Below are 18975 nucleotides of genomic sequence, written 5' to 3'. Positions count from 1 at the left end.
GTTTTTCTGTTCAGAGCAGCATCCACAGCCTTAAACACATCCTCGTTGTTGCAGTCAATTTCTCCAGTGTTTAGTTGCTGGGTTTCACTGAGCAGCAGCCTGGAGCAGAAGACAAGGAGGGCATTCATTTCCTTTGCATTCATAAGTGTGGCCAGCTGACTGACTTCTAGCCAATGAAATGTGAACATAAATTATGCATATCACTTCTAACTCAGGCCCATTAAAAACCACCCTCATGATCTTTTTCTCTTATCTTAAGGAGGCTGGATACAGAAGATCTAGGGGAAAACATAGGTGCCCAGAAGGAAGATAGAGTTGCAAGGTGAAAGAATTTTCGAAACCTGAATCACTGTGTGGAAGGTCACCTTCTGGTAGCCCATATGGAGCTGTTACATGGGAGAGAATCACATTCTGTCTCCTTAAGACACCGAGTTTATTTGTTATAGCAGATGGCATGCTGCAGTATTATCTGGATAAAAGAACTTGGGTGGTTGTTTGTCCTACTGGTTAAAATATTGATCAGGATACCCAAATCCCTGGGTTTTGGTACTGACTCCAGGGGTGGGCATGTGACACAACGGGGAAAGCAGATGATGGGATGCCTACATCTCATATCAGAGTGCTGGCACCTCTGCTTCTGACCTGGCTTCCTGCTAACCTAACCTGGAAAAGCAGTGGGAGATGGCCCAAGAACTTTGGCCCTTGCTCCTCAGGTGGGAAACCTGGCTTCAACTCGAGATAACTCTGGCTTTTGGGAGCATTTGAGAAGCAAGTGAACAGATGGGATATCTGTCCCTCTGTTCCTTGATTTCTCTCTCCCCCCGTTGTCCCCATCTCATTCTCTGTCTTAGCCACTCTACCTCTCGGACAGGTGAAACTAAATAAATATATGTTAAAAGCAGAAGTGTCAGTTCCACTCCCAATTCTGATTTCCTGCTAATGCACATCCTGGATGTACCAAGTGGTGGCCCAAGGAACTTCCTGCCGCATGGGAGCCTTGGATTGATTTTCTGGCTCCAGGATTTGGCTTGTCCCTGCCCCTAGTGTTGTAGGCATTTGAGGAGTGAACCAACCACTGGGAGCTTGCTTTCACTGTCTATCTCTGTGTCTCTTTGTCTCTCAAATAAATAATGAAAAAACTCAAGAGAGTTGTCAATGAAGATTAAATCACAAAATGTGAAACTCTCCAACTCATAGTAAATGTTATATATACATATATATGTAGATTTATTTATTTTTAAAATTATTATTATTATTATTTTATGATATAGTTTCATAGGCTCTGGGATTTTCCCTTCCCTTCCCCAAGTTCTCTTCCCTCCCCCACTACTGATTTCTCCTCGAGGATTACAATGGGTAGTCTTTTATGAATAGCCATAAGTCTATCATTCCATTATTGATGCATATGTATTTACTAGACAAGAACCTATTCAATGCCTAGTCACTAGGAACTTTGATGAACAAATTGGAGTCTGTGATGTCATACATGTTGGGAAAGAAGAAAAGGGAAGAATCAGTAGCTATTACTGGTCTGTAAGACTTAAATGGTAGTGGTGTGGTTAGAAAGAGTAATGTTATATAATGAAAGAAATGGTTTGGATAGGAGTAAGGAGTCTGGGCTTTGGACATTTGATAAGGCAGTAATATTTAGTATCTCTGTATCACCTTTGAAAGTCGATTGAATATTTCCAAATAAACCTTTATGTATTTTATAGCCCTCATGACAAAAAGTCTCGAAAAACAATAATCATTGATATAGTATCAACAAGTATAGAAGCTCAGTTTCTACCTCATGCAGCAACTGTGCATGTGACAAATACATTTCATTGAAATGAATTGAGACTTTTATTTTTAGATTTATTTGTTTTGATTGGAAAGACAGATTTATGGAGAGAAGCAGAGACAGAGAGATAGATTTTCCATGTGCTGGTTCACTCTCCAAATGGTCACAATAACTGTAGCTGAGCTGATCCAAAGCCAGGATCCAGGAGCTTCCTCTGGGCCTTCCATGTGGGTACAGGGTCGCAAGAAGTCCTCTGCTGTGCTCTAAGATCATAAGCAGAAAACTGGATTGGAAGTGGAGCAGCTGGGACACGAACTGGTGCCCAGATAGGATACTGGCGCTTGCAGGTAGAGAATTAGCCTGTTGAGCTACCACACTGCCCCCCCCAAAAAAATTTAGGCTTTTAATCCCTATGTCTTCCAAGTAGCACTTTAATTAATTCAAGCAATGTTTTTCAAAGTACTATCCTGAGTGGGAAATATTTTTTTTCAGCCAAGAACTATTTGTATATTTATGACATAATTTGCAGGTCATACAAAATGATCAACTAAAAAATGAGCGTTATTTGTTTACTGATTTTTAAATCCTATCTCTGGCTGCCTTGCAGGACCAGAACAAAAGATTTTGCAGATCTGATGTGGCATGCTGGGCTGAATGTTCCCCACCCCTGGTAGGTGATAAATGCTTCAGAAGAAGTTAATTCATGTGTATTTTGGGGGCTCCCTGGAGTTCAGCCTTCAAGCTCCCCATTCAAGCAGCTGGCCCTGTGATGCAGGAGCCTGCACAGTGGCATTCAGTTGGTGCCCACCACTGTGGCCAGGCTGGCACGGTATACCTGGCAACTCTTCTGATGACATGTTGTCTCTGGTCTGATTGCTCACCACTTGTGTCGTCTTGGTTATTCAGTATTAGGAATGCCACCACTGTGGCTTAAGGCACAGAGAATCTGAATTCTTACCAGCCTGTGACTAAATGATCACTCCTTCTTTGGGGCAGAGGGGAAAGAAAGAGGATTACAATATGGGGAAAGACCCTCTGGCTCAAGAAAATTGGATAAAGAAATAACTAGACTAAAAAAGGAATCCCTTGCTTGGGGAGAAGCGAAGGGGAAAGTACAGACTGGGCTAGGAGGTAGAAGAGACCTCTCCCTTGTTTCTTGGGCATGCAACCTGGAGGCAGCATGACCCCGGGGAGAAAGAGTTGTGTGCACGTGTCAACAGTCAGGACTTAAAGAATGACATCAGCAGACTGGAGGAGCATTCCCCAGCAGGAGGCTTGGCACAGCCATGATCAAGAACCAGACCTCCAAACACTGTGGGGTGAGTTTTGGGAACTGTGGCCCAGTGCATGGGAGGAGACACCAAAAAGGACTGAGATTATAGTACACGGGAGTCCAGTAGGGTGACGCCTTGCAACAGAAGTGGATTGGTTCAGAAAAGAATGTGATATTTCCATGTACCAAGACTTGTGGTCATGGTGTATGCTTGCAGCCATCTTTACAACTTACAGCCAGAGTTTTGTTGGCTTCATAATCGAATTTAGAATTTATTGTTCTGGAAGGGGAGAGAATCTAGGTTACTTTTGTAATCATAAGCATTTAAAGGCTAACATGCTTTCTTGGTATGCCCAACTGTAGTGTAAGCAGTAATGGAGATCCTAAGATCAGAAGAGTTAAGTCCAAGGAAAGACAGAAATTTTGAGGGTTAGAGGTTGCCTCCTGTGTGGTGGCGGCCTATGGAGAATGATTTACTGACCGTGGTGCTGGGAGCATTCCGCTCCTTTCCTCGCTCAGTGTCCTCACGGGCTCTTCTCCCCCACTCACATTTCCCCTATCCGGAGCACAGAAGTGAAGTTCAAAGTACTGATTTGTATTCACTATCATGTTTTATTTATGGTTCTAATACAGAACATCATTTCATTTTTTCCACAACAAGGAAATCAGATTTTATTTTGGAACTGTAGATGCAAAAAAACTAGAAAGTTGTGAAAACTCACTGTTGAACTCCCCTGGGCAGAGTTCCGAGGCAGTCTGAGGGAAGGGCTGAATCTCTGGTTTTAGAGGATGGGTATGGTTTCGCAAAGAGAAGCTGGGAAAATTGGCTTCTGGAAGAGGAAGGACTTCACCTTTCTGCAGTGGAGGGAGCTGGTACACATTTCCGAATGGTCTCCAGTGGAAAGGGAAGTGTCCTTTACCTGGGCCCCTCTTTCCGGGATGCTTAGGTGGGGGTCCGTGGCCATGCTCACGGGGATCTTGAGGGTCTTGTCTTTGCAATGGTGGGTCACAGGGTCCATGGTCGTGGAAACCATGGCCGTGGGGAGGGGGTCCATGGGGAGGATGGCCGTGGGGAGGGGGCCCATGGGGAGGATGGCCGTGGGGAGGGGGCCCATGGGGAGGATGGCCGTGGGGAGGGGGCCCATGGGGAGGATGGCCGTGGGGAGGGGGCCCATGGGGAGGATGGCCGTGGGGAGGGCGTCCATGGGGAGGATGGCCGTGGGGAGGGGGTCCGTGGGGAGGATGGCCGTGGGGAGGGGGTCCATGGGGAGGATGGCCGTGGGGAGGGCGTCCATGGGGAGGATGGCCGTGGGGATGGCTGTGGGGAGGGGGTCCATGGGGCGGATGGTGTTCACTGAAATTACGATGATGAGGGAACCTATGGGTTTCATTGGCTCCAAAAGGCAGATGACGACATCTTGGCCGTGATGGTGGAGGTGCTTCTCCTGGGAGCGGTGGTCCATCTGAGAAGTCTTTCCCTTCTTGGGGAGGTGGGCATTCAGATTTATGTGGCTTGTGGGGATGCTTGCGACCGCCAAAGTGGAAAGGGTGGCCCAGATGGGGTTCAAAACCACTGATGTTTCTGTGATCCTGGTAAAGACAGAAGAGTCAGCCTCACTGTGTAGCATAAAAGGAGACATCAGGTGTTTCACTTGATGAGGACAGTGGTTTCCCAAACTTGGCTTTCACAAACTTGGCTTTCACAAATCAGTTTAAAAAGTAGTCTACCAGGGCTGGTGTTGTGGTGTAACAGGTTAAGCCACCACTTGCAAAGCCAGAATTTCATATAAGCACCAGTGGGGGTCCTGGCTGCTCCATTTCTGATCCAGCTCCCTGCTAATGTGTCTGGGAAAGCAGCAGAGGATGGCGCAAGTGTTTGGGCCCCTCCCATCCATGTGTGAGACCCAGATGCAGTTCCTGGCTTTTTGGCTTTGGCTTGATTCAGTTCTGGCCATTGCAGCCATTTAGAGAGTGAAGCAATGGATGGAAGTTCTTTTTGTTTTTCTCTAGCACTGCCTTTCAAATCAATCAGAATATATATATATATATATATATATTTTTTTTAAGTAGGCTACCATCTTTTTCAATTTTTTCCTAGCTAAGTGGACATTTTAAATACAAAGAAAGACTTTCATCTGCCACAATCATTATTTCATAAAAGGAACAATATTTTGACAGCAAGAAAAAAAAATCTTAAAAAAGAATCATTTAGATGGAATGAATGTTACATTTTGAAAAACTTTCCTTATTATCCTTAGTTTTCTCATTTTAAGAGAAAATTGGGAAACTTAGTTATGGTCTGTTACCCTCTGTAGACCAATGGTACTCATTGGGAAATGAGTACCTTGTAACAGATATTCCCAACACTATGCTGAGGCTCGATTACATAAACCTTTTGTACTCCTAAAGGATAAACATTTGGTCTTGTCACATTCTTCTTTGTCCAAGTTTTAATTAAAAAAAAATGGAGTCACTTCCATGGGGACAAGATTTCTCTTTCTTTTTTCCTTGGAACGTGGATGTTTGGATTATGTTCAGGTTTCTGGGATCATATAAACATACCATGGGGTGAGTTTTTTGCCTAGTAGTTAGGACACGGGTTAGTATGTTCACATTTCACAATGGCGCATCTGGGTTTGAGCCCTGTCTGCAGCTCAGCACCGGCTTCCTGCTGACACACACCCTGGAAGCCCTGGCTCAAGTAACTGCATTCCTACCACCCACAAGTGAGATCTGGATCAGGTTCCTGGCTCCTGGCTTCTTCCCCAGCCAGGCACCATTCTGATCATTTGGCAATAAACTAGCAAATGGGAGCTCTCTTTCAAATAAATTTAAATAGTTAAATAATATTAAAAATGTTATTAAGACTATGTAAGGTCAACCCAAAAAACAGAACAGAACAGTCTGGAATGTATGTAAAAATTGTGTTACATCTTATTTTACATAACTTTTTAAATCATTTTATTTATTTGAAGCAGTGAGAGAATGACAGAGAGAGAGAGAGAGAGAGAGCGCTTCTCTCAGATGGTTCACTTCCCAGGTCCCCCCAACAGCCAGGGCTGGATCAGGGCTGAAGCCAGGAGATTGTGTTTGTCAAGGACCAAGTTACTTGAACAATTGTTTGCTGCCTCCTAGGGTACTCATTTTCAAGAGGCTGCTTTGGAAGTGGAGGTAAGATGGAAACCCAGGCACTATTACATGGGCTGTGGATATTCCAAGTGGCAACTTAACCACTATACCAAGTGCTACCCCTAACATGCCTCTAACAAATAAAATTGAAGCTGATAAATTCTCTGGAGGCTTTTTTTCCCTAATAATAAAACTAAGAATTACTATCTTGGGCCCGATGTGGTAGCCTTGTGGCTAAGGTCCTCGCCTTGCATGCTCCGGGATCCCATGTGGAAACTCATTCATGTCCCAGCTGCTCACTTCCCAGCCAGCTCCCTGCTTGTGGCCTGGGAAAGCAGTTGTGGATGGTTCAAAGCCTTGGGACCCTGCACCCGCATGGGAGACCGAAAGAGTTCTTGGATCCTGGCTTCAGATCAGCTCAGCTCTGGCTATTGTGGCCATTTGGGGATTGAACCAGTAGGTGGAAGATCTTTCTCTCTGTCTCTCCTTTTCTCTGTAAATCTGACTTTCCAATAAAAATAAATAAATCTTTAAAAAAGAATTACTAAATCTTAGTACTTGGAGTCTTGATTACAAAATAATATTTTGAAATTTATTTGGGGTGGATTTGAATTGTTGATAATTTTATTTTTCTGCTAAATATTATCCCTTTTAATTCTAGGACATTTCTTCCTACTTTGAAGTGATATCAGTAATTGTACTCCTTTGCCCAGGGGCTTATTCTCTCTGTATTTCTCAATGCCACCCCACCCCTCAACCCACCATCATGCTGTGCTCATAACTTTATAAACCAAATGCTTTATGTATGTGCAGACATCACTTGACCTGGCACTGTTCATAATGAAGGCTAGTTACAACCCACCTCAAAGTTAAAGACTTCACAGTTTATAACGATGTTTTCTGGGTTTTCCAAATCCGAGGCTCCTACAGTATAGGACAGATCTGCTTTGCAGAATCCAAAATCCTGTGAAAAAAGAGAGAGAGCCTGTTTGTGTGTGTGTGTGTGTGTGTGTGTGTGTGTGTGTGTGTAGGTGCCTCCCTAGAAGCTTGCAGATGTGCAGGAAAGAAAAATCAGGGCAACATCAGATTCCCCCTCCTGTTATTTCAGAATCTTTCGTAATCACACTTTCGGAGACATATCCTACTCTTCTTCAGCAGGGCTGTTAGGAGGCTCCTACCAGGCAATAGGGTGTGTGTGTGTGTGTGTGTGTGTGTGTGTGTGTTGCACAACAGTGTGTATAAGCCTTAAGTCACTGTGGAAGTGTCTGCTATTGACTATTTGTGAAGGACTTACTACTGTAATAATATGGGGGAAATCAATGGGGAGGAGGGACTTAGGGATTGGGTAGGGAAATCCCAGAGCCTATGGAACTGTATCATAAAATAATAATAATAATAATAATAAAGTGTCTGCTATTACTGAGATCTTCCTACAGGGTCATAAGTATCATTCTGTCCGTGATTTGGTGTGGGGGAGGGTAAGGATCCTACTGGGGGGTGTCAGAACTTCATTCTTCCTCAGTGTCCAGTGGGACCCCAGTGAGTATGCTTGAGATGGAATGAGTGAAGGCACCTGCTGTGCAGGGTCTTAACATAAGCTACATACGAGTTAGCTCAGCTTGAATCCCAATGGGTTAAAAGACTCTGTTTTAAGGTTAGGTACACACACAATATCTTGTGATGCAGATGGCAGAATTTCATTCTCATGATTCACTTCCTGTTCTGTACTTCAGTTTCCACACCTACAAACCAGGCTGAAACTAGTTCGTGCCCTTCTGAGTGGTGTGAGGGTAACAAATATGTGTGTAAAGTGCTTGGAAGGGTGCAGAGCAGAAGGGAGCTATTTCACAGACATCCCTGTACTCACAGGGTGCTTGCGGAAGTAAGATCTAGAGCAGTTCCTCACGGAGAAGTCCACGTAGATGTTGGTTCTTTCATCTCCTTTCTGGAAAACATGAGTGTGAGACAGTTTCAAAACAGGAGAAAGTAAAAGAAAAAAAAAAAAGCTGCAGATTCCAACTGCCCCACTTAGCATAAAGCACTGGAAGTGTTCCAAACTTAACGTGATCCACTTGCCTTGTGATTTCTGACCTCTTTAAAATTTCTTATGGAACTGGCAAGATGGACGCCATGTCCTGAAAAGGTTCAAGTAATACTTACAGTGTGAGAAAATTCCCCTTCCCGTACCGTGTCACAGAGGCCCCTCTACATTCATTCAGTATATTTCTCCTTCTAGCCTTTTTCTAGATATGCTGCACCTGTACATGTACAGGGCTCATTTTCTAGATACCGTTTTGTAACCTGTTTCTAGTCCTTGGCAATACATCTTAAGCTTCTTCCAATGCACATGGGCTGTAAACCTTTTTTTGAGCAACATTATATTCCTCCCATTGCTTGCATGCCCCATAGTCTATTTACTTCTGCATTTGCAAAATGCAAGGAAAATATCAACCAGCCATTCCACAGGACAACTTTGGTGGGAAAGTACTAGAGTCCTTGGACTGAAAGATAGCGACCCATCCAGCTCTTGGCCCCATCGCTGAGGGGAGAGCCTCATTTTTCTATCCCAAAATGAATGGTCTTCAAGAAGTTCAGGAAAAATGTCTATTACAAAAACTATCCATGGAGCCCACACATGCAAAGTCATCTAATCTTTGACAAAAACAAACAAGGAAACAAACAAATGAAACCAGGAAACAACCCAGGGAAAAAGGAAGGTCTCTTCAATAAATGCTGTTGGGACAATTGGATAGCAGTATGCAGAAATAAGAAGCAAGACCCACACCTTCCACCATACAAAAAAATCAAGTCTAAATGGGTAAAAGATCTAAACCTACACCCAGAAACCATCAAACTTTTGGAAGAAAACATTGGAAATACTTTGCAAGATATAGGTGTAGGCACCGACTTTCTGGAAAAATCATCAAAAGCAAAAGAAGTCAAGACCAAAATAAACAAATGGGACTACATTAAGTTAAGAAACTTCTGCCCTGGAAAGGAAACAACTAACAAAGTAAAAAAGCAACCAACAGAATGGGAAAAAAATCTTTACACATTACACAGGAAATAAGGGGCCAATATTCAGAATATACAAAGAACTCCAGAACAATGACAACAATAAGACAAACAAACCAGTCAAGAAATGGGCAAAGGAAATAGGCACTTTTCAAAGGAACAAATTCAAATGGCTAACAGGCATATGAAAAAATGCTCAAATTCCCTACTAATAAGGGAAAGCCAAATAAAAACAACACTGAGGTTCCACTTAACACCAGCGAGAATGGCCCAAATATAGAAAACTACCAACAATGCCTGCTGGTGAGAATGCAAGGAGAAAAAACCCTACTGTACTGCTGGTGGGATTTCAGGCTGGTGCAGCCACTATGGAAGTTAGTTTGGCGACTGCTCAGGCAACTGAAAATTCACCTACCATATGACTCAACAATCCCACTTCTAGGAATATATCCAAAAGACCTCATGCATGAGAAAACAACGTGCACCCCTATGTTCACTGAAGCATAATCAATAATCACAAAAACATGGAAGCAGCCTAAATGCCCATTAATGGAGGACTGGATAAAGAAATTGTGGTTCAGTTACTCTAGGGGATACTACTCAGCGATTAAAAAAATGAAATACAGTTGTTTGTGGCCAAATGGGCCGAACTGGAGACCATTATGCTAAGGGAAGTGAGTCATTCCCAAAAGGTCAGATATCATGTTTGCTCTAATATAAGATAACATCAATTAAAAATACAAAACAACTAAGAGGAGAACACATAAATACATGTAACCCCACAATCAAAGGTTGTAACAGAGAACAGAATACCAGGAATCAAGGAAAATCAATGGAATGCATTTGTACTAAAGAATGCACATAGACATATATCTAATTTTAAAAGATTGTGCCCTGGTGAGGCGCAATGCTAACATGGCTAGGGCAAGTTTTGCATATCATCTCAGGGATTGGTTCTTTCCTGTTTCAATTCATAGTAATATGTCAAATCTAAGCATTTTACCTGTTATTTTACCTTTTTACACTTCCTAGTTATTTGTATCTTTCTCAATAGGATCTTGTGATGTAATTCATTAATCAATCATCCATAAGAGACTCATTGCTTGTAATCATCTGAGATTGGTCATGTCCCTTTATCACTGTTATTGCTGCTTCCCATAAATAATGATGTTCTAGTCTTTATTGTACTTTCATTAGTGCCACATGGGTCACACACTGGCATCTACTCTTACATGAATATTCTTGATACTCTTTTTCACCACCCTAGCATCACATTGGTATCTTTGTTGCATGTTTGTTAACTTTACGTGGATGAAAGTTCATTATTTTTCTCCCTACTGTGGACTGTGTACACTGGCTCTGTATTTAACAGGATGCATAATGGAAGTGTAGTAGAAATTGATATGTTCATTGATGGAAAGAGAAAGCAGTATGTCTCCATGCATACAGTACAAGAATGGATTCCCAATGAAATGGTTGAAAATTGACACTGTTCACACTTATATTGTTGGATGACACTTCAGTGGGAGTATGATGCACTTGCAAAAGTTCACGAAAGACACCCATTGTAAAACTGGATGAGAAAATCAATTGGGGCGGGTGGAGGAAATTTGGAGAGGGGGAGAGGAAATCCTAGTGCCTATTAAATTGTGTCACAAAACAAAATAATTAAAAAAGCTATGCATCCATTTCAACATTGTCTCGTACTAAACTAGACATTGTTTAATTCCATTTCCCATCAACTTCTACAAATAGCCTTGTACTAGGAGGTTAAGATCTTATCTTTTCCCCTTTTCCTTTTTGGATTTTTCCTCCTCTGTGTCAGATATCTTCTGTCCTCTCCCAGCCCACACCCAGGTATTTTGGGACTTGCGGCCCATGATGGCCCAAGGCCTGTGACTCCAGCTGAAGCGTAGTGGAGACTCACCACTCTTATGGCTCTCTCTATCCGGTCTACTCTGAAAGAGGCGAAATCGTCATGTTCTTTCTTGTACACATCCAGAGCTTTGTCTGCTGGTTTTTTGAAGGGCTCTGTGTCCTCGATGAAATCAAACAGTACAGGACTGTCTTTGGTGTTGGCCAGTGCTGAAGAGACTAGAGGAAGAAAATGGCAGAGTTATGCCCAATGGGTCAGACACCCAGCAGCATCCTTGTTGGGACATAGAAATATGCAGGTCCAGTGGCAAGAATAACAATGGCTTCCATCTTACAGATGGACAAATTAAGGGTTGAAAAAGCATAGTCACTTGTTCAAGATCAGTCAGTCAGCAGCAGAACTAGCCTGCTGATCCTTCGGTTGCCCAAGCCTCTGTTGTGATCCCTGGTGCAATGCACCCCTCTGGCACCACAATTAGGTCCTAGTATTTCAAAGAATCTGTCCTGTTTTTGCCAAAGGGAGAAAGGCATCAATCACACACAGGTTAGCCCAGTGAAAGAGGACCCAGATGAAGCTTTTTAAGGCTGTTGTATTTTAATCTACTGAATCATGCTGACGCTTGCTATTTTTAAAAGGGATTCCGAAATGGTTCTTTTTTAAAAAAACAAACAAACAAACAAACAAACAGGAGAGGTTAGGCTTTAGGGTAATACTGTCAAGGTCGTCATAGCTTCATCACATCATGACTGTGTTCCCAAGACCAAATCATAGAACTTTGAATTGCCTTTAGTTTATGTTGAAAACAGAAAGTATCCTAATTTGACTTTGTAGCTTGTTATAGCATTAAATGAGATCACAGGTCTAACTCTTTGTAAACTGTACAGTATTATATAACCTTGAGACCTTGAGGTCAATACTCACTGAATGCTAAGTACTCCGAAAGTGTGCCATCTGGAGGGTTTTATTTAATTCTAAAAAAAGCACAAGAGCTAATTCTAATGTTATTCTTATTAATCTCATATTACTATTAAGGAAAGCTTAATAGTAATAAGTGATTTGCTCCAAAGACCATACAATTGGAACATGATGAGGCTGGGATGCAAACTCAAGTATGCCTGACTCCACTGTTTCTACATTGACGCTAGACTGTCTCTTACCCATCTTTCTGTTTTTTCTATATTGGATTTTTTTTTTTTTTATTGGAGAGGAGAGGCAGAGAGGAAGATCTTCCATGTGCTGATTGATTCCGCAAGTGGCTGCCATGGCCAGAGCTGAGAGCCAAGAGCTTCCTCCAGGTGCAGGGTCCTAAGGCTTTGGGCTGTCCTCAAATGTTTTCCCAGGCCACAAGCAGGGAGCTGGCTGGGAAGTGGAGCAGCCAGGATTAAAACTGGCGCCCATATGGGATCCCGACGCATGCAAGGCGAGGACTTTAGCCACTAGGCTACCGTGCCAGGGCCTATATACTGGCTTTTTTAAAAAAGGAAGGTATTGCAGTAACAGGCAAAGTTTCCTTCTTCTGTTTTCAGGAGAGTGAATAATAATGGAAACCAAAAGGGCAGGGTCTTTGTGACATGTACACCATGTTCTAGAATGAATTAACAATTTAATAGGTGAACCTACCGGAACTTATGGTGCAGTTAAAGTCATTCAGTTTAAGAAACTGAAATTCATTTGAGTACCTGGTAACTATTACTTTACATTGTCCAATCACCTGTAAGAAAGGGGGTTTGAAGTCATTATACACTTTCTCAGGTTCAACAGAAGGAAGCAAAGAGGGGATGCAGTATATTCCTATGATCTGTCTAAAATGTGCTTCACCAAATCTTGCATTTTCTAGTCTGATTCCATGTGCTGCATACTGGCAGCATCCTAAACCTGCATGTGAATCAGGGAAAAACTGTTTAAATGGGTGAGGACCACATTTACAGAATTTTCAGGGAGAAAAACCACTAAAACTTCTCCCTATTTGGAAATGAAATCTTATTATATCTGTGCTTCTTGGTCCCGGGCAGAGAACCCAGGCAGAAAACCTGGCATCTGAATACTCTTGCTCATTGTGCAGAGCAAGACTCTCATCCTCACTGGGACTAACGTTTTTGGCCATTGCTGTGTGTGGGACCAGGTTTCATAGGACACAATAACAAGCTCCTGGTTCTTACAGCCATTGACTCTCATGGTTGGCAAGGACCTTAGTGTCCACCCGCTCCAAACCCTTTCTCTTATTTTCCAGTGGAGGATATTGGAATCTAGGGATGCTAGGTCCCTCAGGACCACAGACCATGCTGACTTGTCTTACACTTTATTCTCAGAGATGGCTCTCATGACAGCATTCCTCAAGACCACCCCCATCTTTATAACACTCAGGGCATATACTGCTCTTCCTCTTTTGGCTGTATTGGCTCAGGTGTGGCTGTCTTGAGTAAGCAGAGGGCATGGATGGCAGGGTTGCAGAGCAGGGAAATGATGCTCTATGAACTTACGAAGTCAACTGGACGTCTGGAATCAGCTGACTCACAGTCTTCCCAATGTTTCCTGGTTAGCACTGAACAGTCCGTCTCTTTCACGTCTAAGACTAAATAATACACAGTTGCAGACTCCTGTGGAATGGGAAGACAGGTGGCAGGTGAGTAGCATATGGAGCCTGAGAGGTTTTTTTTTTTTAATAGAAGCAATTTTCTATTTCTTTTTTAAAAATATTTATTTATTTTTATTGGAAAGGCAGATATACAGAGAGGAGGAGAGACAGAGAAAATCTTCCATCCGATGATTCACTCCCCAAGTGGCCGCAACAGCTGGAGCCGAGCCAATCCGAACCCAGGAGCCTCTTCCAGGTCTCCCACACAGGTGCAGGGTCCCAAGGCTTAGGGCCGTCCTCGACTGCTTTCCCAGGCCACAGGCATGAAGCTGGATGGGAAGTGGGGCTGCGGAGATTAGAACTAGCGCCCACATGGATCCCGGCACATGCAAGACGAGGACTTTAGCCACCAGGCTACCGCACTGGGCCCTAGTAGCAACTCTTAAAGCTTCAAATCATCCATCAAAATAACCATCATAGGCAGTCATTCAATGAAGGGGATTAGAACCGGCACCCATATGGGATCCTGGCACGTTCAAGACGATGACTTTAACCACTACGCTATCACGCCGGGCCCCAGCAATTTCCTATTTCTTATGCAGAATTCTTGCTCCTCTCCAAATTTTTATTGCATTATTATCATGCAAATTTTGCATTATTTGGTCTATTTATTTGAATAAAGAGCTTCCAAAGGGATTTCCAAATGTTCTTTTCAGCCCATTGTGATCTCACCCTGTTGCTGAATTTGAATTTCCTGCCTGTACTTCAACTTGCCCAAAGTTACTTCTCTTCTCTTCCAAACCAACTGCCTCTCTCAACTTCTCTTGTCTTTGTCACTGGCACCCTTAAAAAATTACTTGGGTGCCTTAAGTTCCAGCTTAAAACTGTTAATCAGCTTTGTCTTTTTTCCCCCTTGGCTTTGTTTTGGCTGACCAGAGGTAGATGGTGAATGGTCTTGCAAGGCTGCTCCTCATCCTGACTCCCACCGCCTGATGCTCACCTTCATTTCTGAGTGCCCGAACCAGCCTCCTAACTCAGGTCACTGCCTCCCTCTTCCCAGGCACTTGCTGCTCTAGCTGCAACCCTCCTGCTTGCATGGCATTGCTCACAAATAGCTCTGGGCAGATTCACTTAATGTCCTATGCATGCGACAGAAAGCGTGGAATGGGACCAATGCTTATGAAGTTATTGGTAGACACCTTAGTTCCTGTATCCCTGTTGTTTGTAACCTGCAGTCCCTCCCTCTGTAATACTTTAACATGGGTGGATTGTGCTGCTTGTCCCCAGTAGGACTCCAAATTTGGCCTCTCTGATTTCTCTCATTTCATCTAAGAGAGAGCAGGATTTCTTTAGAGGAATTGAGTGGCGACTTCCCCCGAAAATCCTCATCAGCCCTGCAATGCACTCCAGAGAAGCATATAGCTGAGTAAAGACAGTGACTTTGCTTGGCATTCAGATAACTCCAGTTTCATTTCCAACCTCTGGCTCCTCCGGAGGCCATACTGAATATGGCCTCTGGAGTATATTCAATTTCCACCTAATACGCTGCCCCCATCTTACCGTCCACCCAAAGACAAAATGCTTTATCCATGCCTTCTTCCTACTCAATGCCTACCCATTCTTCAGCACACAGCTGAAGCATTCTCTCCACCAGCCCTTCGATCTCCTTTCACTGGATTGCTCCACATCCATGGCACATATTTGGCAGCAGGATACATCTGTCTTACACTATTGCCAGAGTGTACCCACAGATCATTATTCCCTTGAGATCATGGCCCACAATTTATTGTAACTTAAATCTCCATAACTGCTTCTAAGTACTTGAAAATTGATTTGTAAATAAGGACACACAGCAAGCATTAATTTGAAGGAACAAAAGAACATTATAGAGCAGCTAAAAAGCTTTACAGAAAGCCCTGGCCCAAGCTCTTCATTGTGTAAAGCAGCAGGCGTAGGGACCAGAGTCACATGGACTCCCAGCTGAACTCTGCCACTGGTGATTCCTCACCGCTCCATCCAAGTGGGCATCAGCGACCCGCAGCAACTGGAAAATGTAGCCATCCCGTCGCCCCTTATTGATCAGATCTAGAGCTTTCTCAGCCACAGGCTTGACAGCATTGCAGTCAGTGGGAGTCACTGCCCACGAACAGTGCAGCGTGGCCAAAAGCAGGGCTGCAGCGAGGGCCTTCATTGTGTCAAACCATCCTTTGTGCTGTGGTCCTCAACAGCAGAGAATTTTATACAGGCTTTCTGAAACACATATCACGTGCATGCACACACACACACACACACACAAATGACCAAAGTCTGCATTTTTGTTGTGCAACTGAGACTGTTCACCTTGACCTCTGGTTCAAAATACTTCATCAACAGGCTGTAAATGATTAGTGGGTCCCGAGGACAGAGAGTTGAGACATACCGCCCATAGGTGGGTGAGACTGCAACCTGCACAAATCTGGACATTTCCGGTTCATAGTGGATCCAAGCTGTGCTTTTTTGATCACAGCGCTGTGTAATGTGTAGATGGCAGACGGAACAGTGATAAAGTAACTTTCTACCTCCTGCTTGTCTGTCTCAGCTGGAAATAGTCTTTTGTCCCCCTTCTTGGTTCATGGCACCCACACTCAGTTGAATGAAGTTCTAACATCTGAGGGAGGGAATAGCTCAACAACATCATAAAAGGAACTGACCTCAGGTAGAACAGAAAGATCAGGAGCCTGTTGCTGTGGGGTTGGAACTCAATTCCCTTCACTGGCTGTGATGCCTACCTATGTGAGTGCCTGTAGGGGGGCACAGTAATGGTTCTTAGCCCTAACTTTGTATGAGAATCATAGTATCCAGAAGGTTCTCCAGAACAATTAAATCTGAATCTTTGTAGGTAGACTCAAGGAGGGTCACTTCTACAATTCTCAAGTACTTCCAATCAATAGTCAAATTTGAGAACTATGGGAACACCTGCCGGAACTTAAGGAGTGAAAAATACAAAGAGAAGAGGAAAAGGGAGGATGTAATTAAATTTCACTTTCAGGAAGTCATAGGCTGGTTTTGTGAGTGCTATAAGGGAGATAATCACATGTTGAATAATATTTGAGATTGATTCTTTTTCTAAAGTATTTTGGGGCCAACATTGTGGATTAGTGGGCTAAGTCAACACCTCTGAAACCAGCTTTCCATATAGGCACCAATTCATGTCCTAGCTGTTGTACTTCTGATCCAGTTCTCTATTAATGTGCCTACAAACTCAATGGAAAATGACCCATATACTTGGATTCCTGCACCCATGTGGGAGGCCTCAAAGAAACTCAGCTCCTCGCTCTAGCCTGGCCAAACTATCTTACAGCCATTTGGGGAGTGACCCAGAAGATGGATACTATTTCTTTCTCTTTTCCTCTTTCTTTCTCTCTTCCTCTTTGTCCTCCTTTCAGGTAAATAATTTTGGTCGTAAGTATTTAAAAATCACAAAATAAATAAATATTATTTATTATTTATTCGAAAAGCAGAACGAGAGAGAGAGAGAGATAGACTTTTACTTACTGATGGACTCTGCCAAATGGCCACAATGGCCACAATGGCCAGGGCTAAGCCAGCCCTGGGCTAGTAGTTCCTGTAGGACTAAATCTGGGTCTCCCACATGGTGGTAGAGGCCCAAGCACTTGAGCTACTTTATGCTGCTTTCCCAAGAGCAGTAACAGGGGAACTAGGTCAGAAACATAGCAACCAGGATTCACACAGTTGCTCCTCTATGGGATGCTGGTGTCACGGGCCAGCTTAACAGGCTATGCAACAATGCTGGTCCCAAAATTGAACTTGTAATATTAGCCACACTGGCTTTTAAACACCCCATTGAGATAGTTCAACTCTTATCTAACTCAGAATAACCTCAACAGACTGAAATCTGCTCAAAGTGCCCGTGTGGTATTTGGCATTGTTGCTCAGCAGATTAGCCTATGGCCTGTGATACTGGCATGTCAGGTCCAAGACACTATTTGGTTGCTCTTCTCTCAGTCCAGCTCCCTGATAATGCACCTGGGAAAGCAGCAGATGATGGCCCAGAACCTGGGACCCTGCCACCCAAGTGGGAGATCCAGACCAGTTCCAAATCCTTGGCTTTGGTCTGGACCAATCCTGGTCATTGTAGCCATTTGGGGAGTGAACCAGCAGAAGGAAGCTGTTGTGCGCACTCTCTCTCTCTCTCTTTGTGTCTTTACCCCTTCTCCATCCCCATAACTCTTTCAAATAGGTAAATCTTTAAAAAACAAATAAAGTGTTGCTACAAACCTTTAATCCAGAGGGGCAGGTAACACTATTTGATTAAAACAAAAATTGGTTTATGCTCCAATGAATTGAACATCATAACCAAGTGTTTCTATTAGTTATTGTCTTTGCTTGTTTATTTTGCTGTAAAAATGAAGACCTGAGGCTGCTTACTCTACAAAGAGAAGAAGCTCATAGTTTAAGAGGTTAAAAGTCCATGAGCAGGCATTGACTCAACTTTGATGGGGGTCTCCTGCAGATGGCATCCCAAGGATGGGGGCATGTGAGGAAGGAAGCCAAATGGATTCTGGGGCCAGGCTCACTCTTATTAGAACAACCTACTTTCTCAGGAAGCAACTGAGCTCCCATATGAATTCCATCGATCTCATTTGAGGGTGATGACCCCCAAGGACTTAATTACCTGCCACTTGGCATCATCTCCTATTTTTTTAATTTTTAAAAATTTCTTTATTTTTGACAATCTTTGCATGTTTAATTATGGCACAAAGGTTCAAGGACTACAGGAAAGTGGGTAAAACTATTATTTCCTCATTCTCTCTCTCTCTCTCTCTCTCTCTCTCTCTCTCTCTCTCTCTCTCTCTCTCTCTCTCTTTCCTGCATCTGGAATAAATGGGGAGATAAAGGGAAAAGCCCAACCCAGCCTCCCACCCATCCCAGGTCCCCGATGTAGGGCATGCTCCGAGGGTCTTGCTTAAGTGGTTTTGATAGTTCAACAGTTATAAATTGCTGTCAATCTCGCCATTCCAAGCACGATGAGGTCAGTGCAAAATCCACTGATTGACACAGTCCATCTTAGTGCTTCATCTCCTATTTTTTTTAAAGGAAAGATTTATTTATTTGAAAGGCAGAGTTACAGAGAGAAAAGGTGTGAGAAGTCTTCCATCTGCTATTCACTCCCCAGGTGGCTGTAATGGTTGGAATTGGGCCATTTCAAAGCTAGGAGCTGAGAGTTTCTTTAAGGTCTTCCATGTAGGTGCAGGGGCCCAAGTCTGGTGCAGGACAATCTTTTGACTTCTCAGGGGCATTAGCAGGGAACTGGATTGAAAGTG

At 43.3% G+C, this 18975-nt stretch overlaps 1 protein-coding gene across 1 annotated transcript; it reads right to left on the bottom strand.

Annotated features, from left to right (window-relative positions):
- Positions 1-3661: 3661 nt before the first annotated feature.
- Positions 3662-15898, bottom strand: HRG (histidine rich glycoprotein). The gene is made up of 7 exons (XM_004591319.3): positions 15660-15898; positions 13557-13673; positions 12697-12787; positions 11128-11294; positions 8053-8130; positions 7048-7149; positions 3662-4646 (listed from the first exon to the last, which is right to left on the bottom strand). The coding sequence occupies exons 1-7, from the start codon at positions 15840-15842 to the stop codon at positions 3729-3731; spliced, it is 1656 nt and encodes a 551-aa protein (XP_004591376.2). The 5' UTR covers positions 15843-15898; the 3' UTR covers positions 3662-3728.
- Between the last annotated feature and the right edge of the window lie 3077 nt (positions 15899-18975).

The sequence above is a fragment of the Ochotona princeps genome, chromosome 3 (assembly GCF_030435755.1).
Source record: "Ochotona princeps isolate mOchPri1 chromosome 3, mOchPri1.hap1, whole genome shotgun sequence".
NCBI classification, from domain to species: Eukaryota; Metazoa; Chordata; class Mammalia; order Lagomorpha; family Ochotonidae; genus Ochotona; species Ochotona princeps.
The sequence above is the reverse complement of the archived record's forward strand: the minus strand, read 5'-3'. Positions and strand labels throughout refer to the sequence as shown.

What these genes read in the sequence shown, in the direction of transcription:
- HRG (XM_004591319.3), bottom strand. Translation starts at nt 15,842, where the DNA reads ATGAAGGCCCTCGCTGCAGCCCTGCTTTTGGCCACGCTGCACTGTTCG. An exon ending in CCAGACGTCCAGTTGACTTC is followed by an intron (nt 12,788 to 13,556) that starts GTAAGTTCATAG and finishes CCTTTCTTACAG; the next exon opens with GTGATTGGACAATGTAAAGT. An exon ending in CTTACTTCCGCAAGCACCCT is followed by an intron (nt 7,150 to 8,052) that starts GTGAGTACAGGG and finishes CTTTTTTCACAG; the next exon opens with GATTTTGGATTCTGCAAAGC.